General features: G+C 37.0%; 1 protein-coding gene and 1 pseudogene across 1 annotated transcript in view; one reads left to right on the top strand and one right to left on the bottom strand.

Moving 5' to 3' along the window:
- The window catches only part of Marchf8 (membrane associated ring-CH-type finger 8), a 117,601-nt gene that overhangs the window by 62,569 nt on the left and 27,768 nt on the right, over positions 1 to 27,264 (bottom strand). Inside the window, 1 exon segment of the mRNA XM_053743402.1 lies at positions 291 to 470. Coding sequence (XP_053599377.1) covers positions 291 to 392 — 102 coding nt within the window. The 5' untranslated portion in view covers positions 393 to 470.
- Positions 9,845 to 10,620, top strand: LOC124984346 (poly(A) polymerase alpha-like; annotated as a pseudogene).

Here is a 27,264-nt window from a genome sequence, read left to right as displayed (position 1 = left end):
CACCTGGCAAGAACTTTGTCTTAGTGATTTACCAGAAGTAATCAGGCATACAGACTTAACTAATAAAGATAAACCATTTATAACTATTTATAAGCAGAATAAGTTTACATCAAAAAAAAAAAAACCCGCTGAAAACCTAGAAACCTACCAAAAGACAATCTCTTCTAAGTGCAACTATTTTGTGTTTATTACTATATTACCTAAGGAAACCCTGATCTTTAGAACTTAAGCATAATTAAAGATCATTTATTGAAATGAAAACTTTAAAAAGGTATTTATTCTCCCATTACCTGTTCTTCCCTCTCCTTTTCTTTGGTCTTACTTCTGTAGACTCTAGCAGAAGTGGCATCCTGAGATGGAATGGCAGAGATCTGATGCAGCGGCATGCTCATTCCAGCCTCTGATCCGGTCTCCCTCTTTATAGAAGAGAGTCTCCAATGGTAGAGTCATTTTGGGCCATGGACTTCAAGCTAAGAGGAGTGAAGAGAAAAATAACTGAGCTAAAATACTTTTCTAAGAATGAGATTGGCATTTTATCTTTATATTCATATTCATACTTAAAGAGATAATGATAAATGCTTTATCTTCAAAAATGACAGTAAATAGTCAAGTGTGATAGTACACACCTATAATCCCAGCAACTAAGGAGGCTGAAGCAGGGGAATTACAAGAGTAGTCTCAGAAAATCAGTGAGGCCCTAAGCAACTTAGCGAGTTCTCTAAATAAAAAATAAAAAGGGTTAGGGATGTGGCTCAATGGTTAAGTGCCCCTGAGTTCAATTCCTAGTATCAAAAAAAAAAAAAAAAAAAAAAGGTCCAGAAAATGACTTTTTAGGAGGAAAATCCTAACATTCCTCTAATACAATGGGAGTACCTGAAAGAAGCTGGTGGATCAGGTACATGCATAACAAAGATTAATTCTCCATTGTCTACTTAAGTTTAAGCACCTTCTTCATTTGCTGTATTTTTGAAGTTAAACTTTTTTCATGATCAAGTACTCATCCTGATATAAGCAGGTATGTTTCCTTAAAACTGCTGCCCTTGAATATATATAATAGTAAGACTGGAGGTTAAGAAGTCTAACAAAAATTCAATGTATCTATGATCCATGCTTAACCTTCCAAAAATCTGGACTCACTACACCAGTTGTTGGCAAACTTTTCCTGTAACAGGCCAGATAAATATTTCAGGTATGTAGCTGAATCTGCTTCAGCTAATCAACTCTGCTTTTTAGCATGAAAACAGCCAATGTGTAAATGAAGGAGAATGGTCATGTGCTATGGTTTTTGATACTGTGTGTCCCTCAGAGGTTCATGTACTAAAAAAGCTTAGTCCCCAGTGTAAAGGAATTTAGATGATGGGGTCTCAAGAGATGATGGTCTTTATGAGAGATTAATGCTTTCTTGAGAGAGCAAGTTAGGTTTCATTAGTTTACTCAACAGCAGGTTGTTATAAAGCAACTTTCACTGCTTCTGTTCATTCTCTTGCCATGTGAAACATCACCTATATTCTCCACCTTCTTGCTCTCCCCACTTTCTTGTGTCCCCACCACGTGATGCCATCCACCATGTTATAAGACCCTCACCAGAAAGTAATGCCAACACCATGCTCTTAAACCTCCAGATCTGGGAACTAGTCTTCAGATGTGCACCCCCACCTTCAGAAAATAGATCTATAAGTTTGCTTGAACAATCCCTCTCGTATGCCAGACATACTGAAGATAAACCTAAGTTTAAAACAAATCACAAAACAGACAATGCAACTTTTTAAAAATATTTTTTCAGTTGTAGATTGTACACAATGCCTTTATTTTATTCAATTATTTATTTAACATGGTGCTGAGGATCGAACCCAGTGCCTCACATGTGCTAGGCAAGCACTCTACACTGAGCCACAATCCCAGTCCACCATGCCACTTTTTAATGTGAAGGTTATTATAAAAGCATAAAGCAGGTATTATACGATTTTCTTTATATAATTTCCAGATATCTGTTTTGTATTAATTCATCTTTAAAAGCAATGGTTAAACCTATGTATTATGCCTAATGATCTGGACACAAGGACTTCAACTGCACTAATGCTAACTCACAAAATTTGGGACACGTGAAATAAACATCCATATCTGTAAGAACTGGACTACTAAGTTTAGTTACTTGAGTCTGGAAATCAAAATCCTATATTCATGATCAGAAGACTTTATATTGTTAAGATGGTGTTACAGTTTGAATCTGGAATGTTCCCCAAAGGTTTGTGTGTTAAAGGCTTGGTCCCAGTTGGTGGCAATGTTAGGGGACCATGGAAACTTTATGAGGAACAGCCTACCTGAAGGAAGTAGGTCACTGGGGACATGCCTTTGAAGGATGTATTTTGTCCATATCACTTTCCTCCTCCTCTCCCCCTCTTTTTTTCTCTCCCTTTTACCTCTCTCCCTCCCCACATCCTTCCTGGTCACCAAGAAGTGAGCAGTTTTCTTCCATCACATATTTCTGCCATGATGAACTGCCTGACTATGGCGCCAAAAGTCAAAGGCTAAGAAAGGCTAAGACCACGAACTGAAGCCTCTGAAACCGTAAGCCAAAAAAAACATCTTTCCTCCTATTTTATCTCTAGTATTTTGTCATAGCATCAGAAAACTGACTAACACAGATGGCAGTTCTCCCAAAACTGATCTAAAGAGTCAAATTAATCTCAATCAAAATATAAGATGACTTCTTTACAGAAATATGAAAAGCTAGTTCCAAAATTTATATGGAAATTCAAGGGACTCAAAATTACTAAAACAACCTTGAAAAAGATGAGCAAAATTAGAAGATTCACACTTCTCAAATTCAAAACTTACTACAAAAGAACAGTTATCAAGATCATGATATTCAATAAAGATGAATGGATGGATAGATAAAAAGATCAACTGATCGATCAACAGAGCTGGGTATAGTGGTGCACACCTATAATCCTAATGACTCAGGAAGCTCAGGCAGGAGGATTTAAAGTTCAAGACCAGCCTCAGGAAATTAATGAGGCCCTAAGGACTTAGTGAGACGCTGTCTCAAAATAAAGACATTAAAAAAATAAAAGAGCTGAGGTTATGTCTTAGTGGTTAAGTAATCCCTGGTTCAATCCCCAGTACTAAAACAAAACAAAAATAATACATGTGTAGATCGATAGAATACAATTTAGAATCCAGGACATGTATCAACAACGGTCATCTGATTTTCAACCAAGACATTAAGGCCATTCTATAGTGAAAGAATGGTCTTTTCAATAAATAGGGCTAGGCTAACTGAATAGTCACATGCAAAAGAATGAATGTGTATTCCTTCCTAAAAACAAAGAAAAAATACAAACTACATATCATCAAAATGAAAATTTTTGTGCTTCAAAAGATACCATCAAGAAAGTGAAAAGAGGCCAGCTGCAGTAGTGCACACCTATAATGTCAGCTACTGAGGAGGCTAAGATAGGAAGATTGCACATTCAAGGCCAGCCTGGCCAACTCAGTGATAACCTGTCTCAAATTTTAACAGAAAGGCAGGGTGGGAGCTGGGTGGTGGATATAGCTCAGTGACAAAGCACCCAAGTTCAACACCCAGTACTGAAAAAAGTGAAAAGATTTCTGGATATGGTTTGCATACCACAAACCCAGCTATTTGGGAGGCTAAGGCAGAAGGATCACAAGTTCAAGGCCAGTCTGAGCAACTTAATGAGACCTTATTTCACAAAACAATTTTTTATAAAGAGTCAAGGACAACTCAACTCAGCAGCAGTGCTTGCATGTGCAAAACCCCTAGGTTTAATCACTAGTACCACCAAAAAATTAAAAGTAAAAAGATAATCCACAGAATAGAAAGAAGTTTTTGTAAGTCATGTATCTAGTAAGTGATTTATATTCCAAATATGTAAAAAAAAAAAAAAACCTCTCTTACCATTAAAATTTAATAAAGACAATCCAATAAAAAATGGTTACTCAATTTCTTTAGCCATCAGAGAAATGTAAAGCAAACGATGACATCGCACTGCTGATGGGAATATATGCAGCTCTTTGGAAAACAGTCTGATCCTTTCTCAAAATGTTAAACATGTTACCATATGACCTACCACTTCTACTCCTAGGGCATACATACCCAAAAGAAATAAAAACATTTGCCCCATTTATGAAAACTTCCCAAAAACTTGTTTTGTATTATCCACTCAATAGAAACATTCAATAATAAAAAGAAAGTACTGATACACACAATATGGATGAATTTTGGAAAACGTCATTTTAAGTGAAAGAATCCAGTCACAAAAGGCCATATGAAGACATTTGTATGAGTTTGCAGAGTAGACAAATCCACAGAGACAAAAAGTAGACTGGTGGTTCACAAAGCTGGGGTGGGTAGAAAAGGGCAATTGGTAGGGAGTAATGGCTAAAAGAGTATCCTTTTTAAAGTAATGAAAATGTTCTAAAAATTACAATAGGGATGGTTAAATAGTTCTTGGGTATAGTGGGTATAGTGAAAGTCATAAGATTATAAACTTTAAATCAGTTAATTTAATGAGTGTAAACTATAACTCAATAAAATTATTTTTAGTGGGGCTGGGATTATAGCTCAGTGGTAGAGTGCTTGCCTGGCATGTGTAAGGCACTGGGTTCAATTTGCAGCATCTCATATAAATAAATGAATAAAATAAAGGTCTATCAACATCTAAAAATATATATTTAAAAAAAGAATGTGGAAACAAAGTAGTCTAAAAGAAATTTTTATTTTCCCTTTGTCATTTCCCTAATGTAATTTATCCAGATGACATGGAGATGCCCATTGCTTCCCTTTCTCTCACCCTTCCACTTCTGAGAAAGGCAACAGAAAAGAGTACAAAATCAGCAAACAGAAACTAATGCTCAAGTTCCAGCACTGTGAGAGGTTAGGCAAACTAATGAATTTCTAAATTCTTACTTCCTGACTGTAAAAGACAAGTGTAATAACCTCTATTCAATTCACAGGGTTGCTGTAAAGATCACATAAGACTGTGGCCATGTTCACAAATATAAGAGCTCTCTTATATAAAAGCATATGTAACAATAGGTTTTTCAGGCATTTGCAGTAATTTCCTCTTACTGCATCACAAAGGTCTATTTGATTGCTTTGTCTTACAGTACTATTTTCTCTTCCCCCTATACTTCAGTGTAACACAAGATATCCACAACTGGGACCTCAAATCCTTTCTGACATTTATTTAGGACCTCTAGGTAACTTGACTCTGAGGGAAATCAAGGATGACAATACTATCCCTCTAAGGAGTAACAGACTGTCCTAATGAAGAAGACAACAGCAAGGTTGAACTTTTTTTTTTCCTATGTGCTTTCCAAATGGTCAAAATGAATGAAAGAACTGCCCATTCCAACAATGTTATAGACACATAGATGATGAAGCAGAGCCAGGAGAAGACAAAAAAGATATCACAGACTCCCGGAGGAAAAAAATCACCCAAGAAGGGTCTGCCTTCCTCCCAGCACACTTGCTTGCAAGATGCCAGATGCCAGCAGCACCCTGCTCTGTCCCCTAAGTCCTGGTTGAACATTATAAGACATGAATGCACAAAAGAGCGGAGGGTAAGAGGGGTAAGTTCAAAGTTCGCATACCTACAGGAAATCCAAAGTATGTTCAAAAACAGATCAGAAGTTATCATCATATTCATGACACCTGAACATACAGAAACAGAATTCTTTTCCAGGAAAAGTCTTCACAATCAGTCATTTATGTCATTAGATGCTACAAACAAATGATAAAATCCAACATCAACAAAGAATTTCACAAAGTAGCAATGGAGAATCCCTAAAAACCTTTTTTTTTTTTTTTTTTTTTTTTTTTGCAGTGCTGGGGATTGAACCCAGGGCCTTATGCTTACAAGGCAAGCACTCTAGCAAACTGAGCTCTCTCCCAGCCTTCCTAAAAGCTTTTTAAAATCTATCTCAAACCAAAATTTAACATACACAGCAAAACTCCTAGAGACATTCCAGTTAGGGGCAATGGCACAGGTCTATAATCTAAGCTATTTGGATCTGAGGCAGGAGGATCTCAAATTAAAGGCCAGCCTGGCAACTTAGCAAGAGGCTACCTCAAAACATAAAATAAGGGCTGTGAATGTAGTTCAACAGTAGAGCATGTGCAAAACCTAACGTGGGTTTAATTCCCAAAACTGAAAACAAAGCACAACTTTTAGAGACATTCCAAAAAAAGCAAAATGTGTACATTATCTCTGCTGTTATAATCACAAGGTTAGAATTTTCTTCAAATGTACAAAACATTCCCAGCAGCTTGGGAGGCTGAGGTAGGAGGATTACAAGTTCAAGGCTAGCCTCAGCAATTTAGCAACACTGTCTCAAAATAAAACGGAAAAAGGGCTGGGGATTTTACTCAGTGATTAAGTGCCACTGGGTTCAATCCCTGGTACAAATAAATAAATAAAGGGCTGGGAGTATCACTCAGTGGCAGAGTACTTGCTGATCATCGGCAAGGCCCAACGTTCAATCCCAAGCATGGGAAAAGACAGAGAATTTCACAACACAATGGAAAGGCTAAAGTTCAAAGAAATTTTACAAGAATTATTGGTACCAGTTAAAGTCATAAACACTTGTATAAAATCAGTAGTGTATACTGGTGCAAGGAAAAAATATATAAATATATATACAATACATATGTATATATGTGAACATATATGTGTATATATGTATATTCATTGTGTGTGTGTGTGTGTAATAACGTCACTAACGTTGTACCAATGAAACAAACAAAAAAGCCTAAGGAAAAAATATAAGAGGCAAATAATATAAAAACTAAGAATAGCCAGGCATGGTGGCTCATTCCTGTAATTCCAGTAGCTTAGGAGAGTGAGGCAGGAGGATCTTGAGTTCAAAGTCAGTCTCAGCAACTTAGTGAGGCCCTAAGCAACTCAGTGAGACCCTGTCTCTAAATAAAATACAAGTAAGGACTAGGGATATGGCTCAGTGGTTGAGTGCCCCTGGGTTCAATCACTAGTACCAAAAAAGTAAAACAAAACTAAGAACTTTTCATGGAAAAGATAACGATTTATAGTATATTTGAATAATTAAGATGTGCTCTCCCTAAACTGAAGCATGTTAAATATAAATCCATCAAAATCAAAACAAGAATTTTTATTACAAAATGGTCCTAAAATTAAGCTAATAAGCTAATCAAATAAAAAAAAAGTCAGAGGAAAAAAGCAATAAGGAGATGAGTCCTACTGAATATTTAGACAACAAATAAGGACAAAGACACAAAAACAGTACATCATTTAGTTTATTATCATGGATAATAACTTAACATCTTAATACTCAAGTAAAGGCAACAGTTCGGCAAATCAATTTTTTCCTTAACAAATTCTGACAAAAATATGGCAAAACCTGTCACTGACAAATGTGTGTTGAGATTGTGTTCTCATAGCTTCTGATAGCATCATAAATTCAGAATACCCATCAAGGAAACTGTTGAGCAACAGGGCTCAGAAATCACAGGGAAGTTTATGTTTGTGAGCCTAGGAAAACCTGTAAAAATCTATAAACCAAGATTTTCGATTTCAGTACCCAAATTGGGGCAAAGTTATGTAAACTATGGTATTAGTACAACTGAGGAAATATTATGTGGTCATTTTAAGCAATACAGAAGCACAGATGTGGTAAGAACCAAATGCTGAAAATTAAACACATGTTACATTAACAGCCATGTAAATATACACATAAGCAAAAATCCTAGGAGGTATAACATGAAAATGCTAATAAGTACCTTAATGATAAAGCAGTATAAATGATTTTTACTTTCATTTTCCAGGTCCTTTGTAAAGATCTGTTCTTTTATAAAGTATGCTTTTTAAAGAGTTAAAATTAAAAGATGAAGTCATGCCACATAGGTTAGCAATAGAATTGTTATGGTTGTATATGAACATAAACAACCATAAAAGGGCTAATTTTCTGTGAGGAATGCATTTCCAATGGTCTCACAGAACTCTGACTTAATTCCCCTATGGAAATAGAGTAAGAAAGCATATTTTCAGGACAAAAATGTTTACAAGCATTGTAGGGTTCATATTCTGATCCTTTTCAATTTTTCTAGGATTTTCTCTAATATTTTTGCAGAGGGCTATCCCTCAAAAAACAGCTTTATAGCCAGGCATGGCTGATTCACATCTGTAATCCCAACAATTCAGGATGTTCAGACAGGAGGACCTCAAATTCAAAGCCAGACTCAGCAACTTAGACCCTTTCTCAAAAATTAAAAAAATAAAAAGGACTAGGGATGTAAACTCAGAGATAGAATGCTCCTGGGTTTGATACCCAGTATCAAAACAGCAAACAAACAAAACCAAAAAAGCTCTGTGCATGATAGAAACAGTTTGTCTTTCTTCACAGAGTTATTACATCAAACTTTGTTCAGAAAGCTACGGAACTTGGAGACTGAATTATTTCTTCTCCTACAAGCAGTAAGACAAATTTTATAATTATTTTCATGTCACACTGTTTCTGGTTGGTATACTTGCCACAAAAATACAACTGCAGTGAAATGACTTTTGCATAACAACAAAACTGGAGCCCAGAACATGAACTGCTAGCAAGCAGGAATACAGCAATATGCCACAGCAGACAAGAAAGGTTGATACTTGCCCACTACTTATAAATCTGAGCTTTTGCCCAGCACACACAAGGCTATGTGCTGCTTACATGGCTCCTTTTTCAGTACATGTCTCAGGTATGCTAGAAACATCTGTGGCAGGAATCATCACCTTTTACAGTACACAGAAAAGAATAATAAACAAGTACTATCAGTAAATGTATTTTTCTTTTTGTCATGATTGTAACAGAAATCTCTTGTTCCAAGGTAGTATAGAGGCTTTCCACAAGAGAACATATTGTTCTCTCCTAACAGACTTCCTTGTAGGAGAAACCCACATGCCCAGGGTATGACAATGAGATCATGCATTTTCATTGTTTAAGCCATATTTACTATAAGTTCCTTTCATCAGTCCTATAAACTGTCTAAAACCCTTTCATGAACTAGGCAAATTACATTATGTAATGCAAAGGAAAGGTCTTCCCAGCTCTGGCAATTTGGACTCTCTGACCCTTCTCTTCATCTGGCTATTCAGGGGCCTCAACTGTCATCCAGCTTCCTCCCCATATTTTCACCCTCTCCTTAAAGTCACCATCATATTAGTTCTCCAAGGAAAACGCACAGAATGGGTACTTTATGTCACTAGATTACGCTATAAACAAATGCTAAAATTCAATATCAATACAGAATTTTAAGATATATACCTCTCAACCTCTAAAAACAAAAATAAAAAATGCTTGCAATGCTACTATCCTTTTTCCATCTACAACCAAACTTCCTCAGGTGTCTACAATGGTCTCCACATTCTCACCTCGCACAACTCAGTTCACTACAATCTAACCTTTGTGGCTCCATTTCACAGAAACTGTGCCAGGACTTTTCTTATTTACTACTCAAACTCAGAAAAGTTCCAAAACAAATGAACCAAAATAAAAACATACAACAAAGAAAACTGGGGAAACAAAAAAAAATTAAACTCTCTAAATAAGTTAATTAATATCCTCTTAAAGATATAGATAAGGGCATCAATATAGCTAAAATATGACAATACAAAAGAGGATATAATAAGAAGCACTCAAATTAAAAATGACAAGCAAATGTTAGCACCAAGAAGAAGGAGGAGAAGCGATTAAAGCAGCAGGAGTGGGGATGGACCCTGGGCTGAGGTAGGCCCTCCCTCCCTCCAATCTCAGTGGATCATGCCCAGGGTGAAGTGACTGGGTAGTGCTGGTGCAGGAGACAATGCCATTTCCAGTTTCAACACAGGGTTCACAACAAACACAGCTGCCACAGAAGCACTATGCTTTGGGGTCTTTGAAGCGGAAGAGAAACTGCAGCGCAGGATTTTAATTTGGGGAAAATTAAATAACTTGGTGAAAGAGTGGATATGAGAAATCAGTGAAAGTAAGACTCTTCCACAATCTGTAAATGAAAATGTTGGAGGAAAAATTTTTACATTTGGATCTTACAGATTAGGAATACATACAAAAGGTACTGATAATGATGCATTGTGTGCTGCACCAAGATATGATGATCAAAGTGACTTTTTCACCTCAGGCTATGATAAACTAAAATTACAAGAAGTTGTTAAGGATTTAAGAGCAGTTGAAGAGGCATTTGTACCAGTTATCAAACTCTTGTTTCAATGGGATAGAGACTGATATTTTGTTCGCAAGATTAGCACTACAGACTATTCCAGAAGATTTGGACCTACGAGATGACAGTGTGATTAAAATTTAGATATAAGATGCATAAGAAGTCTTAATGATTGCAGGGTAACCGATGAAATTTCACACCTAGTTCCAAACATTGACAACTTCAGGTTAACTCTGAGAGCTATCAAACTGTGGGCCAAACACCACAACATCTATTCCAATATATTAGGTTTCCTCAGTGGTGTTTCCTGGGCTATGCTAATAGACAGAACTTGACAATTTTATCCAAATGTAATAGCATCAACTCTTGTACATAAGTTTTTCTTGGTATATTCTAAATGGTATATGTTTAGGTTATATTAAAATAAAATTGATTGTAGACCCTGAAAAAAATGACAAGCAAATTAAATATTTAATACAAGGGTCAGAAAATGAAATCACAGAAGTTGTCAAGAAAGTAGTATACAAGAGAAAGTAAGAGATAAAGAAAACTAGGAGGATTTGTGAACTTAAGACTATCTGCAGATCAGTCCGTGAATTCCAACACTGACGTGACTGCTTAACACCAAAACAAACAAATAACCCAATCAGTAAATGAGCAAAGGAACTCAACAGACACCTCACAGAAGAAATATAAATCGTGAACAAATATATGAAAAAATGCTCAGCATCCCCAGCAACTAGAGAAATACAAATTAAAACCACACTGAGGGGCTGGGGAGATAGCTCAGTCAGTAGAGTGTTTGCCTTGTAAGAACAAGGCTCTGGGTTCGATCCCCAGCACCCCCCCCAAAAAAAAAAAAAAACTAAAAAACTACACTGAGATTTCATCTCACTCCAGTCAGAATGGCAATTATCAAGAATACAACGGACACAAACCCAAATAAATACAATTTTCTCATACTAGACAAAGGGGCCAAAAATATGCAAGGGAGAAAAGATAGCCTCTTCAACAAATGGTGCTGGGAAAACTGGAAATCCATATGCAACAGAATGAAACTAAACCCATATCTCTCACCATGCACGAAACTAAACTCAAAATGGATTAAGGATCTCGGAATCAGACCAGAGACCTTGCATCTTATAGAAGAAAAAGTAGGTCCAGAGCTTCAACATGTCGGCTTAGGACCAGACTTCCTCAACATGACTCCCATAGCACAAGAAATAAAAGCAAGAATTAATAACTGGGATAGATTCAAACTAAAAAGCTTTCTCTCAGCAAAGGAAACTATCAGCAATGCAAAGAAGAGCCTACAGAGTGGGAGAAAATCTTTGCCAATCATACTTCAGATAGAGCGCTAATCTCCAGAATCTATAAAGAACTCAAAAAACTCTACACCAAGAATGTAAATAATCCAACTGACGAATGGGCTAAAGAAATGAATAGACACTTCACAGAAGAAGATCTACAAGCAATCAACAAACATATGGAAAAATGTTCAACATCTCTAGTAATAAGAGAAATGCAAATCAAAACCACCCTAAGATTCCATCTCACCCCAATTAGAATGGCGATTATCAAGAATACAAGCAACAACAGGTGTTGGCGAGGATGTGGGGAGAAAGGTACACTCATACATTGCTGGTGGGACTGCAAATTAGTGCAGCCACTCTGGAAAGCAGTGTGGAGATTCCTTAGAAAGCTTGGAATGGAACCACCATTTGACCCAGTTATCCCACTCCTTGGCCTATACCCAAAGGACTTAAAATCAGCATATTACAGAGATACAGCCACATCAATGTTCATAGCTGCTCAGTTCACAATAGCCAGATTGTGGAACCAACCTAGATGTCCTTCAATTGATGAATGGATAAAGAAAATGTGGTATATATATACAATGGAATATTACTCAGCCATAAAGAATGATAAAATTATGGCATTTGCAGGCAAATGGATGAAACTGGAGAATATCATGCTAAGTGAGATAAGCCAATCTCAAAAACCAAAGGAAGAATGATATCGCTAATAAGTGGATGATGTCACATAATGGGGGGTGGGAAGGGTTAGTGTTGGGGTTGAAGTTGGGTTTAGGGAGGGGGCAGGAATGGAGGAAGGAAGGACTGTATATATGGAGGGGAGGGGGGGGGGGGGGAGGGGGGGAAGGGAAAAAATGGCAGAATGAATCAAACAACATTACCCTATGTAAATTTATGATTACACAAATGGTATGCCTTTACGCCATGTACAGACAGAGAAACAACATGTATCCCATTTGTTTACAATAAAAAAATATATTAATAAAATTTAAAAAATAAATAAATAAATAATAATAATAAAATTTAAAAAGAAAAAAAAAGAATACAAGTAACAATCAATACTGATTAAGGATGTAGGGGAGAAAGGGTATATGTATTCATTGCTGGGGGAACGGGACTGCAAATTGGTGAAACCACTCTGGAAAGCAGTATGAAGATTCCTCAGAAAAGTTGGAATGGAACCACCATTTGACCCAGTATACCCACTCCTCAGCACATATCCAAATGATTAAAATCAGGATACTACACTGATGCAGCCACATCAATATTACAGCAATTCCATTCACCATAGCTGAGCTATTGAACCAACCTAGGTGCCCTCAATAGATAGAGAAAATGTGGTATACATCACAATGGAGTATTATTCAGTCATAAAAAATGGCTTTATGACATTTGTCAGTAAATGTATGGATCTGGAGACTAATCCTGCATGAAATAAGCCAGTCCCAAAAACCAAAGGTGGAATGTTTTCTCTGGTAGGTGGAAACTAACCCACCCAATTTGGGAGTTGGGGGGTGGTGAAAGGAAGAACAGAAAGTACAGTAGATTAGATAATGGGGAATGGAGGGAAGGGAGGGGGAATAAGCAAAGAAAAGACGTGGAATGAATCTGACATAGTTTTCCCATGTACATATATGAAAGCAACACAGTGCATCCCACCACCAGGACATCCATAAGAATAGCACTCTAACTAGAATAAGAGATATTCCAGGTTGTATAACTATATTAAATGGATTCTGATATGCGTAACTAAAAGAACCAATATAAATTTTTTTAAAAAGACTGTGGAGGAGAACACAGTAACACTGTTTTACTTTTTATGATGTTATTGTATTTTTTACACCTTTATTTATTTTTATGTGGTACTGAGGATTGAACCCAGTGTCTCGCACATGCTAACTAGGCAAGCACTCTACCACTGAGCTACAATAACAGCCCACAGTAGCACTGTTTTCACACACAACTATGGGTCACCTAATTCAGGTCCAAAATTCAGAAAACTACTAAACGAAGAAACAAACCCAAGCCTTTTTTTACTTATTTAACAATAAGAACTGATCTTATATGAACTTCTTTAGGACAAAAAGCTGACTTAAACTGATAGGAAGTTACTCAGAGACTCTACCAGTACTGTTCAGTATAATCATACTTCAGTGAAGAGACAGTAATGGGCTTAAGGGGTATTAACCCAAATCTCAATGATCTTATTTTATAACACTTATTATATAGCAAATTACCTTTCTAAAATCTGAAATTTTCTAAATTCCAATTATTTCAAACCCAGAAATTTTGAATAAGTGAGATTTGGCCTTTATTTCATTTTTCAAAAGCTACATACATGTATCATACTTTTTTTTTTTTTAACTTTAAAGCTGTTTTGAAGAAATAGTGGTGAGGAAGTCTAAGAGTTGACAAACAGGAGATTCATATGTCCTTAAATGGATCAACACCTATGCCAACATATTTTCCAAAGCTGGCATTATACCGGAATCACTACTTAAACACTGAATAAGGAAGTTCTCTTATCACTGAATTTTTTTAAAGAAGGGGAAAAAAACTTCACTTGCTCCCTCACCCACATCCTGTACATTTCCTTCTAGTTTGTCCTTCTAGGAGTTGTCTACACTTAGCTTTGCCTTTTTCTCACTTTGCACATACATTTAAAGTAACTGTAATCTGGATTCAATGAATTAAGGCCCACACTGAAATACTAATAAGAAAATTAAAAGGTCCACAATGCTCTTCAATGCTCTCCATGCTGTTTAGCCTGAAAGACCACTGTACAGTGCTATTACCTGATCTGACAAATTCACTCACTTCTTTTGACTTCCATACACAATATTCTTAACATTTGAGACATTAAATGTTAAGGTCCTTCAAAACTTAAATTCTCATCCTGTGTTGCTTTTTTCTGGGGGAATTTAATCCATCAGTTTGGCTTCAACAACTACCCTTTGTGAATATTATTCAAGAAGAAAATATAGATAAATAAAACAATCAAATTAAAAACCTCTGCACTCTTAAATATTCCATTAATTAAACCAAAGTTAAGTTCCTGACTGGGAAAAATTAGGCAATATATCTGATAAAAGAATTGTATCCAGGATACATAAAGACCTCCTACAATTCAAGAATCTACAGGGAAAAGGAAAATTTTCCCTCTAACCTCTGAAGCTATGCTAGAATAAGCTGTCGAAGACTGAATAATTAGTGAAAACACATATTTATCACAGGCAAGAAAGCAATTAATTCCCCACTAGCCAAGCATGATTCGGAAACTTATATACCACTTTTTCTATTGGGGAAGAGGGAATGCAATTTTGAGGAGGAACCTTGTAAAATGATTCTCTTTGGAATTCCAACCAGGTACAGACATCTTGTAACAGCAATGTGTCCAAGTGTGTTACAGTCCGCAATCCTCTTTTCTAAGATAATGGGATTTCAGAGTGGGAATGAAAGTCAGTGATGTTCATTTTTGCAGTCTGGTCCTAGTGCAGATAAGGAAAATTACACAGAGAACCTCTCCCTTCACTTGCAGGGAGAGGAAAAAAGATTAGAAAGACCTTGATACTGAGCCTGCTCTTAAGGTCTTTTAATTTCTTTTACATCAAACCGCTCAGCATGCCAAAATTCTCTGATCCCTAACAAAAACAACCTGGTTTTAAAACAGGCAAAAGATTATTTTAATAGACATTCACCAAGATGACCTATGAATAGCTAATAAACTAATAAAAAATGTTTCAAATTAAAACCACATTGAGATACCACTTATAATCCCACTAGAAGAGCTGTAATCAAAAAGTCAGTCAATACTAATAGCTTGATATAAAACCTAAAGCCCTCATATTGCTGAAATGATACAGATACTTTTTGAAAACTGCACTGGAAATTTCTTAAAAAGTTAACTCAGGAATTCCACTTCTTGCATCAATGCAAGAGAAAATCATAGAGAAAAAGCAGATCAATGACTGCCTACTGTGTGAGAAGGATGGCCTCTGGGGATGTGCCTTTGGAGTTTACATTTTGTCCCTGGAGAACATTACTCTCTTGCTTCCTGGTGCCATGTCCTAAGCAACTTTCCTCTGCCAAACCCTTCTGCCATGATGTTCTACTTCACCTCTGGCCCACAGCAGCTAAGTTAGCAACCTATGAACTGAGACCTCTGAGACTGTGAGCCCCAAATAAACTTTTCCTCCTCTAATATTGTTCTTGTCAGGTCTTTTTGACTAAAGCAGAAACTGGTAACGAGAAGTGGGGTCACTGCTGTGACTAACCTGACCATATGGTTCAGAAGCTTTTTAGAATTTGAGAGGAATTTTGAAAAAGCTGAGATGCCAGATGGAAAAGCTTTAGATTGTTATAGGCAGAGCTTAAGAGTGAGTCTGGTGGGAGCTCAGAAGACCAAAATGCCAATAAGATTGCAGGACAATAAAGATTGGGTTCATGAGGTTTTAGAGGAAAAAGAGGGCTCTACTGAAAATTGAACTAAAGGCCATTCGTTTTACATTCTGATTAAGAAGTTGTCTAAATGTTGCCCACTGTCCTGATACTTGTGTGAGGCTCAATTTAAGGTGCATGAACGTGGAGGAACTTCCAAGACAGCAGAGGTGGCATGGGTATTGGTGGTGCTCTTAGACAAGTTACTGTGATAATCATGGCATAGAAAGCAAAGCAGAAAAATTGAAAACCCTACCCGTTTGGCCAGGAAAACAACACGTAAACCCAGGACTAAGGAAGATGTGGTTGTTTAAGGAACTATCAGCCTCTAAAAAAATGTAAATACTTTGCCCAGAAGGTGAGCACACTTGCACATGCCTGTACTCCAGAGGCTCAGGAGGCTGATGGCTAGGAGGATCACAAGTTCAAAGTCAGTCTCAGCGAAAGCAAGGAACTAAAGCAAACTCAGCTGAGATCCCATGTCTCTAAATAAAATACAAAATAGGGCTAGGGATGTGGCTCAGTGGTCGAGTGCCCCTGAGTTCAATCCCTGGTACGCCCCCCTGCAAAAAAAATATTCAGAAAACAATAGGAAAGATGGCTGGAGGGTATCTCAGGGAACTGGCAAGACCACATTCGTCTCCCGCTCAAGGATGTAAAATTTTTTAAAATCCCCTTGAGAACAGACCATGGGTTGGTACTCTTATTGTACAGGGGGGCGATGGGGGGGGGGCTAGAAAGTTGTTGTCACCATTCTCAGCCACTTCATCACTCAGAGGCTACTACTGTCACAGTTCCAGAGAACTAGGCTACTGCTCAAGATCTAGGCTACTGGTGGCAGATTTTGGTGTCACCACATGGTTGTGGTTCTATAAGATTGCAGGATGCTGGAGTTAGGGGGTCATGAAAGCTTTCCCCAAGATTTCAAAGGAAGGTCAGGGAGGTCAAGCAAAGTGCAGCAGGGTTGTAGACCCTGTGGGCTGCCACTCAGAGGGCAATGTGTGAGATGTGAGGAAGAAGCCAAAGCGGCAGTGGAGACCCAAGATTAAGAAATGCCCATAACATGGGACATCTGTCAAGTAAAACTATAGGAATCAAGCCAAAAACAAGTCAAAAGAGAGGACCATGCAGGCTACAACCAGCAAAGCCATAGGGGCAGAGTTACACAAGTCCTTTGGAGGAAAACATCAAGATGCCAGACAAGGAACTACAGAAATTGTTTGCCCCAGCTGTATTTCAATATTGCTTTGGCCGAATCCCTTTTTTCTACTGCTCCTATGTCTTCCTTTTGCAATGGTAATACTCTGTGCTTTAATATACTGGATACGTGTAACTTGGTTTTGATTTTTACAGGGACTTACACCAAGAGTTTATCTTGAGTCTCAAAGAAGACTTTGCACTTGGACTTTGAGGCAATGCTAAAACTTTTGAAACTACGGGACTCTTGGAAATGGAATAAATGTATTTTGCATTGTGAGGATGAGCATGAATTGGGGGGTCTGGGGGAGTATGTTATGGTTTAGATATTAGGCATACCCCAAAAGTTCAAGTGTAAGACAATACTAGAACATTCAGAGGAAAAATGATTGGGATATAAGAGTCTTAACCTAATCAGTGTGTTTAACCACCATCAGGTATTAACTGAGTGGTAACTGTAGGCAGGTAGGGTGTGGCTGAAGGAGGCGGATCACTGGGGTCATGCCTTTAGGGTTTATATTTGTTGTGGTAAGGAAAATCTCTCGTTCAGTGTGTGTGTGTGTGTGTGTGTGTGTGTGTGTGTGTCTGTGTCTCTCTCTCTTCTCCTCTCTCTCTCTTCCTGTCTCTTCTCCTTTCCCTCTCCTCCATCTCTCCTGTCTCTTCTCCTTTCCCTCTCCTCCTCTCTCTCTCTTCTCTCCCTCTCTCTCTCTCAGTGAGCCCCAAACTTTTCCCCCTCATCAAGTCTTTTCACCACAGGAACAAAACACTAAAACACTGCCACAACTCTAAATTTACTAAACTCATTGAATGATATGCTTATAATGAGTGAATTTTTATGTATCTAAGTTATACCTCAAGATACTCATTCCGTGCAGCCCACCTGTGGTTTGACCTTTCATTTGTAATACTCTCCCCCCTCTCCCATCACAACGCCAGCATTTCTTTCCAGTCCTCTCAGATTCTCAGGCTCCTTCTCAGGCTCTTCATATATGCACTTCTCTGCAATGCTTTCCTTTCCTTCATGATCTAATTAACTCTTCATCAGAGAAGAGACTCCATATTGAGAGGTTTTTCACAGCATCAGTAAGAATCTCTACATCATTAATAACTATTACAGCTGGAATTTACAGTTACTGAAGTAATTCTCACTTTCTCCTCTATGGTCTATATAAGCCTCACAAAGGTAGAGACATGCCTTGCTTAGCTCATGATTCTCATTTCTTTAGCCCGGAGTCTATCACAAAGATCTATTCAATCAGCAATGATTGGATCAAACTCACTCAGACAGCAGTCAGAACTAGATGGAAAATTTTACTGGTGCCTCAAAAACTATTAATCAACTCTGTTTACTGTTCCAAATGCTGACCACGAACTCTACTGGAAATTTAGAAAACACTAAAATAAATCCAGTATCTTTCAACCTGATATAATTCATTTCAATTGCTGGACACAAGTGGCACATCCCTGCAAGCCCAGCAACTTCAGAGTTGAGGCAAGAGAATCACAAGTTTGAGGCCAGCCTCAGAAACTCAGTGAAGCCCTAAGCAATTTAGTGAAACCTGTGTCAACATAAAAAATGTAAAAAGGTCTGCAGATGTTAGCTCAGTGGTAAAGCATCTCTAGGTTCAATTCCCAGGACTAAAGATGAATTAAAATTTATAATAATTCATTTTAATTGAGAATAAATCACTGATTTTTAATATTTGGGGTAGATTGACCACATTGACATAGTTTCAAATTGTATGGAATTCAAAATATGGTGAAAGGTAATCTAAGTATCTTTAAAAATAATTTTAAAAGACACCCAATTACAAATTGTTAAGAATTGCTGATAAATGCTCTTTTAAGAAAGAGGAAAACTCAAATTCTATAAGTTACAGAAAAGATAAACTGAAAACAAGATCTAAAACAAATCTGTCTTATTTAGGTTTGATCTAGTCTATAGTTTGGCTGTGGAATATCCCCCAAAGGCTCACATATGTTGAAAGCTTGGTCCCCAGGGTGGCACTATTGGGAGGTGGTAGAAACTTCAAGAAGTGAGGACCACTAGGAGGTCTTCAGGTCATTAGAAGAATGCCCTTCAAGGGGATAGTAGGACTCCAAATCTTTCCTCTTTCTTTCTTTTGTTTCCTGGCCGTGCACAGGTGATTCTGTTCTACCATACATTCCCATCATGATGTCCTGCCTCACCACAGACCCAAACCAACAGAGTCAACTGATCAGAGACTGCAACCTCCAAAACTGTAAGCCAAATAAACTTTTCTCTTTACAAGTTGATTATCTCAGGATTTAGTTATAGTGACTGAAAACTGACTAACACAGTCTATTAATGCTATTAACTTCAAGAACAATGAGCTTACTTTAAAATATCCAAATTAAAATGTTTAAATGCAAAAAAGTACCTAGCAGAAAATACATATGAATTATGAAAAGTGAAGAAATGACAAAACACAAATCTTACAGACTAAAATATACTGAGAAACAAAATATTTAAGTTTGTTAATTTTAAATCTACAATTCTTTGCATTATCACAGGTAATAAAAAGTAAAATAAGCTGGGCATGGTGGTGCACACCAGTAATCCAGCAACACAGGTGGATCACAAGTTCAAGGTCAGCCTCGGGAACTTAGTAAGGCCCTAAGCAACTCAGACTCTGTCTCAAAATAAAAATAAATAAATGCAAAAGGCTATGGATGCAGCTCAGTGGTAAAGCACCTCTGGGTTCAATCCCCAATATCAAAAAATAAAATGAGTAAAATCAATATTAAGTAAAAGAATAACATATAAGCAATGCTAAAAGTAAGTGGATAATTAAATTCAAAGCATAAATGTTTAAACAGGTGACAAAACAAGAAAAGAATTGTAAAGTAACTTAAAAACACACACACAAATAGTAATACTGAAGGAAAAAAAGAGATGAAAATACCTGCAAGTCTTAAGTGCTTTTACACTGGAATTCCACAGCAGTGCCAGGAGGCACTGGTTTAGAGAAGTCAATTTCTGATGTTGTATAATTTTAAAAGTTTCATACAACTAGATCATGATTGCCCCTAGAATTCCTAGGTGCCAATTTCAGAGATGTTAAAATGTGAACAAATGTGCAATTTACACTTCACTAAATGTGACAGTAAGATAAACCTAATGTAATTAAAAAAAATTTACTATGTCACTACTACAGGAAGAATAAAGATAAAAACTGACGTTTTGTTGGATTCCCTGCAGTAAAGAGGAGTTACCATAATCACTTTGAATACAGGAAATACATGGAATTCACATTTAAAGTATTAAAGAGTCACATGCTCTTTGCTAAATTTTTGACTATTTGGAGCAACATTTGATCAAAGCAACGGTCATTATTTGCTAAAAATCTATCCTAACAATAAGAATTGGGATTACACAAAATAGCATATGTCAAAGTATCACATGGTACCACATAAATACATAAAATTTTGTGTGTAAAAATGTTTTAAAGAATTGGGGTAAAGGTTTCAGTTCTAAAATTATTTCCATCATCATTTGTTATTAATAGTTTGTTAGTGTTTACATAATCACTAGTTACTAATAAGTAATGGTATCATTATTAGAAACCATGAAATACAAATATAAAATCAAAGAACTTCAGTAAAATCCTTTAGTTTTAAATTTGTATTGGAAAAATCAGTATGAAATCCATGAAGCATTTTCTCTTTAAAACAATAATATATTTCTTAGCTTTGAAAAAGCCTAGAGGCAACAACCAACCTGTGGTATCCAGAATATAATTACAATTATACAATTTCCCAACAAAAATGAAAAAAAGGCTGGTTGAAAGAAAGAGCTGACTCCACACCTATGGTTGGAAATGTACAAGATGAAGCTGCTATCTTGTCACATCAGAAAACAAGAAGCCCTTGAAGCTCTTAGAGGCATTCATGTCAAAAAGATCAAGAAGCTAACCTGAAGGCACTCTTGGTGGCCAAAGAACAATGTGATCATTGATAAAAATAACTGCAATGAACCTAATGTTAAAAATTCATGTGTGCACACCGACAGTTTTTAAATAAAGGAAAAATTATTATTGGCCATCTCTGGCAATATTAAGAACTCTCTAAGAGTTAAAAATAGAATTAATCATTCATTTGATTCTTCCTGTACGCCCATCATCTCTATATGAACTACAGTTATGGGAAAAAAAATCATTTGTAGGAAGAATTTCTCTACAGAAGTATTCCAGCTTATAAATGAAGGAATGTTAAAGTTGGAATGGCAAAATTATGCAAACATATGATTAAATAATGAATTTATGAAAATTATAAGTGGCTTTTAGCATCACAAGAAAAAAACAACCAGATATTATGTACTCTTAGAAACAAAGACCATGCTCTACTGTGTGTGTACATTTTTTTACTTCTTAAAGATCCTCCTGCCTCAGCCTCCAGAATAGCTGAGACTATAGGCACATACCACTACCTGGCTTATGAACATTCTGGCAACAAAAATGGAACTAAATCAGACCAAACCTCTAAAAATAAAACCAGTCTGTACCTGGCAGGACCTTGTTTTACATTGTTTAGATTATGATTCAAACGACATCAACTACTAAAAATAATAATAATAAAAGTGTAAAAGAAGTCAGGTGTGGTGGCACACATCTGTAAAACCCACAACTCAGGACGGCTAAGGCAGGAGGATCACAAGTTCAAGGCATCCCTTATGGACTTAGCAAGATCTGTTCCACCAAGACTTTTTACAAAAGAGAGTTGGGGGCGTAGCTCTGTGTATTGAAAAACAATTGTTTAAGTTACAGCACTTGGGGAGTAATAATAGTATTAGGATTAAGTCTAAGAAACAGATTTTATCTTTCAGTGTAAAGTACTGAAATATTTATAAATAAAATGATAAAACAAGACTTGGCTCCAAAAATGCTAGTGGGATAGTAAAAGAGGCATGAGAGAATACCAGCTGGGTAACAGATTGCACTCCTCCTTCCCTTTCGTGAATGTTTGAAAATTTTCATTATAAAGTTTTTGAAAATTCCATAGAACACTGTACATCTACATACTTTATTAATGAAAATTGTAATGGCATGCATAATTTTTCATGATTTCCTGCTTTACAATAAAGAGGCTTCCATATTCTTTCACCTAAAGTAGTAAGACTCCTTCTGTTTGTCACCTGGGGTTCACGCCCTTTATTCTCTGAATAATAAACTAAAAGCATACAGCTGACTATATGAGAAGTGCTTAATAAATGTCAAATCAGTTAATTCTGTTTCCTATACATTGCCTCTGTCTCGCTTCCCTCCAAGGCTCTAATCTATTGATCCAATTTCTACTACAAGAGGAACAGAGCTCAGGATGTAGTTGGTGCCTAGAAAGCACAAGCTAAGGGTTCAATCCCAGCACCCTGAAAATAAAAAAATAATAGAACCAAGTACGAAAAGTAAGATTAAAAATCAAAACCCAACACTTAATCTTTTAAATCTATATGCCACAAAGGATATTATTTTTTCTTGTGGCAACAGAATGCGCCAAATTAACTCTGCTTAAGTGTACGGAGTTCAAAATAAAAAGTATGTTCTCACACTGTTGTGAAATGAGCTCTAGAACTTTCATCTTACAAACTGAAGCAATACCCATTAAATGACAAAAGATGGTTTTGTTTCTGTTTGTTTGGCAATTTTGGGAATCAATCCCGTGCCTTGCACCTGCTAGGCAAGTACTCCACCACTAAGCGAGACCTCCAGTCCAAAGATGATTGCTTTTAATAATCCCTACTGATTGCCTAGTCTACTTGACATAATGCTTCTAACTACCACAACTGCATTTAAAGCATTATTCTTCTAAGTATTCACTTTGTAGATCACTAGCACAATGACAGCAAAGGAAACAACAAGTCTGAAGCATGACTGTGGACAGAAGACCATATGAGCCCCAGGAAAGAAGAAAGACTGGGTTGGAATGTGCTGTCAGAGTCAATCTAAAAGTCCAAGACAGGAAGAGGAAGACCTGCAGTTATGAGGACACCGCACCCAACTATCAAAGCAAGTCCTTTCATAGCTGCATTCAACAGAGGCTTACCACTCCCACAAACAAGCTATAACAGTGGTAAACCCTGGTAAGCACACAGAGTCAAATTAACAAATGCCTTATGGAAAGGTCTAGGAAAGTTGTGCCTCATTCAACAAACTAAGTTAAAGATGCTTATGCAGGCCTACAAAATAACAAACTACTTAGCTATAAAGTTTGGTAACAATAACTTAGCATAATACGTAAGTAAAATAATCACTGAAACTTTTCTGCCAGTTTCAAAAGTTCTAATTAACTTGGTATTAGTTAAACCCTTAGTCATTCCACTTCTTTTTCAAAATCCCTTTTATACAACACTGTTCTTTCAAAGCACAACTTACAGCCTAGGCTTCACCATGACCACTCCAGAAGAGACAACAAGAATTTGTAAAGGACCTGAGGATATTAGCAGGATCAAGCCAGCCAAGGACCCATTTACAAAAAGGACTAGAAATATCATGGGGCAATGGGGTAGGCTGGAGAGGGCACACTCATTCTAAAGTAGTAATCCAAAGAAATTCACAGAACATGACTGTGGTTTGGAAGACAACATGGTTTCCTTCAGTCACACTACACCACATAAAGTAAGGGAGCTGTAACAAGTTAAGGATGCTTCTGAAAAAGGATCTGCAGAACAATAAAATTGCCAGGGATCAGCAAAACAGGAAAAAGCAGTTGTTAGTCACAGAACTGACAAAAACACAAGTGATAATGACCACACTGGCAAACACAGCCATGATAGTTGCCCTGTCAATATTGGATGTTTGCTTCCTGTGTTTCTGGTGCCAGGAACAGGAGGCAGCAGCTCATTTCTATTTCCAGTACCAACAGCAGTGTGTGTGCACAAACACACTATTTTTTGTATAACACCAAACTCTTTAATAGTACAGCTGGGAACAGACAGAGGAAATGGAAGTGGAATCACCAGAGAACTTTCACTTTTTCTATACTAACTGGTTTTTCTTTTTTTATAATTATACAGTACTGAAGCCAGAATAGGGGACAGGCAGTTAATGTAGAAATTAGGGGATCACGTCAAATAGAGGAACTGGAGGCCATGAAAGTCATCTGCCTCTGGAAGTTGGAGACTGCCCCTGGAAGAATGGAATGTCAAGGATCTCCAGAGCCCATTGATACCAAAGTTACCTGCCCTTATCAAGGACTACAGGCAAGGAGTTGCTAATTAATGCACCCTGGGCCCTTACCTAGTTGAATCACTTTGGCCCCTCCCCCTGCCCATTCCTCCTCACTTTAAGCATCTCACTGCCAAACCAGGCCTAGTCACACAGGCAGGAAGTAGAGATAAGGGGGGAGAGAACTGGAGAACAAAGAAACCTCAGCAATAATTAAAATATATGCAAAAGTATAACATGAATATTAAATGAAAAAAATACATGGTAAAGTCAGTATAATTTAATATAGAATTTATAATAAAGTCTTATTTGTGCTTTGACAGTCCCATCTTTTTAAGATAAAAAAATATTCCTACTAAATGTATCTTACAAAGACAAGTGTGACTTAAATTCAATAAATTTGTGGCAATTTCAGTTATTCAGGAAAATACGTGTTCTATTCACCTGGAAAAGAGAAGTTAGTGAACATGCCATTGAACTTAATAGGCCACCAGAGGACAACACAACATACGAACAAGCACAGATTCAGAGCCCAGTATACTAGGTTTGCCATCACTGCTAGTGAGCCTACACAGGGGACACACATTAACAGAGAGCTTACCATACCACAGACTGGTTCTGCACACTTTACATACACCAACTAAAGCAATACTTACAACTCTATGAGGTAATCCTATACAGACAACTAACACAGAGAAGTGGACTGGCACATACAGGGTCCCTATGATAGCAATGGGTCAAACTAGGTGGCCAGAATCACAGCTAGCCCCAGAATCTGTGCTCTGAATCAGCAAACTATGAAAACTGTCCAGGCCTTTTTTTTTTTCTAGGCATTTTTTAATTTCTAAATTAGCATGCCTTTCCGCCTGCTTGCTTTTCAGCTTACCTCTGTTATTTTTTTACCTCTATAGATTTTTTTTTGTACACATGACAGCAGAATGTATTTGACATATCATACATACATGGAGTATAACTTTCCATTCTTGTGGTTGTACAAGATATGGAGTTACACTGGTTGTGTATTCATATATGAACACAGAAGATTTATGTATGATTCATTCTACTGTCCCTCTCATTCCTATCTCCGCTCAGTTTCGCCCATCCCCCCTGTCCCAATCCAGTGAACCTTCACTCCTCCCACCCCCCACCAATTGTGAGTCACCATCCACATATCAGACAGAACAATCAGTCTTGGTTTTTGTATTGGCTTATTTCACTTAGCATGATAGTCTTCAGTTCCATCCATTTACCAGCAAATGCCATAATTTCATTTCTCTTTATGGCTCAGTAATATCCATTGTGTATATGTACCACTTTTTTAATCCATTTATCTATTGAACGGCACCTAGGTTGGTTCCATAGCTTAGCTATTTTGAATTGAGCTGCTGTGAACATTGATATGGCCCTGTTACTACAGTATGCTGATTTTGTCCTTTGGGTATATACTGAGGAGTAGGATAACTGGGTCAATGGTGGTTCCATTCTAAGTTTTTCTGCGGAGTCTCCTCTACTGATTTTCCAGAGTGGTTGCACAATTTGCTATCCCACCAGCAATGTATGAGTGTGCTTTTTTCCCACATTCTCACCAACATTCATGTTACTTGTATTCTTGATAATTGCCATTTTACTGGAGTGAGATGGAATATCCATGTAGTTTTAATTTGCACTTCTCTACATTGCTAGTAATGTTGAAGATTTTTCATATATGCTTGTTGACTGATGTATTTCTTCTCTGTGAAGTGCCCCCTGTTCAGTTCTGTGCCCATTATTGATGGGGTTATTTGTTTTCTTGGTTTTTTTTTTTGTTTTTGTTTTTGTTTTTTTTTATGGTGTTAAGCTTTTTTGCGTTCTTTATATATCCTGGAGATTAATGCTCTGAGGTGCAGGTGGCAAAGATTTTTCTCTTGTTCTCCCATTCTGTAGATTCCATCTTCCTGTTCTTGATTGTTTTCCTCTGCTGTGAAGTAGCTTTTTAGTTAACATCATCCCATTATTGATTTTTTATTTTACTTCTAGTGCTTTAGAGTTTTGTTGAGGAATTCAGTTCCTAAGCTCACATGATGAGATTTGGGCTTACCTTTTCTTCTAGTAGTCATGGGGTCTCTGTTTCTAGTGCCTAAATCTCTGATCCACTTTGAGTTGATTTTTGTGAAGGGTGAAAGATAGAGGCTAATTTCATTTTGTTACATATGGATTTCCAGTTTTCCCAGCACCATTTGTTGAACACGCTATCTTTTCTCCAATGTATATTTTTAGCACTTTTGCCTCCTATAAGATAATTATATGTGGTTTGTCTCTATGTCTTCTATTCTGTACTACCGGTCTTCAGGTCTGTTTTGTTGCCAATACCATGCCATTTTTGTTACTATAGTTCTGTGGATAATTTAGTTCTGGTATCGTGATGCTTCGTGTTTCACTTTTCTTGCTAAGGATTGTTTTGGCTATTCCAGGCCTCTTATTTTTTGCAAGTGAATTTCCTGACTGCTTTTTCTAGTTCTATGATGAACATCAACCAAACCTTAATAGGAATTGGGATTAAATCTGTATAGGCACTTTTGGCAGTATAACCATTTTGATAAATTAATTCTGCCTATCCAAGAACAGGGAGATCTTTCCATCTTTAAGGTTTTCTCCATCATTTCTTTAGTATTCTGTAGTTTTCATGTAGAGGTCTTTCATCTCTTTTGTTAGATTGAGTCCCAAGTATTTTATTTTATTTAAGGCTATTGTCAAGGGAACCGTTTTCCTAAATTCTCTTTCAGTTGATTCATCACTGATGTATAGGAATGCAAATGACTTACAGGTGTTAATTTTATATGCTGCTACTTTGCCGGATTCATTTATGAGTTCTAGAAGTTTCTAGTAGAGTTCTCTACTGAGTCTTCTAAATATAGAATAATGTCATCAGTAAATAGGGATAGTCTGAGTTCTTCTT

Source organism: Sciurus carolinensis, chromosome 5, assembly GCF_902686445.1.
Source record: "Sciurus carolinensis chromosome 5, mSciCar1.2, whole genome shotgun sequence".
Classification (NCBI taxonomy): Eukaryota; Metazoa; Chordata; class Mammalia; order Rodentia; family Sciuridae; genus Sciurus; species Sciurus carolinensis.
The sequence above is the reverse complement of the archived record's forward strand: the minus strand, read 5'-3'. Positions and strand labels throughout refer to the sequence as shown.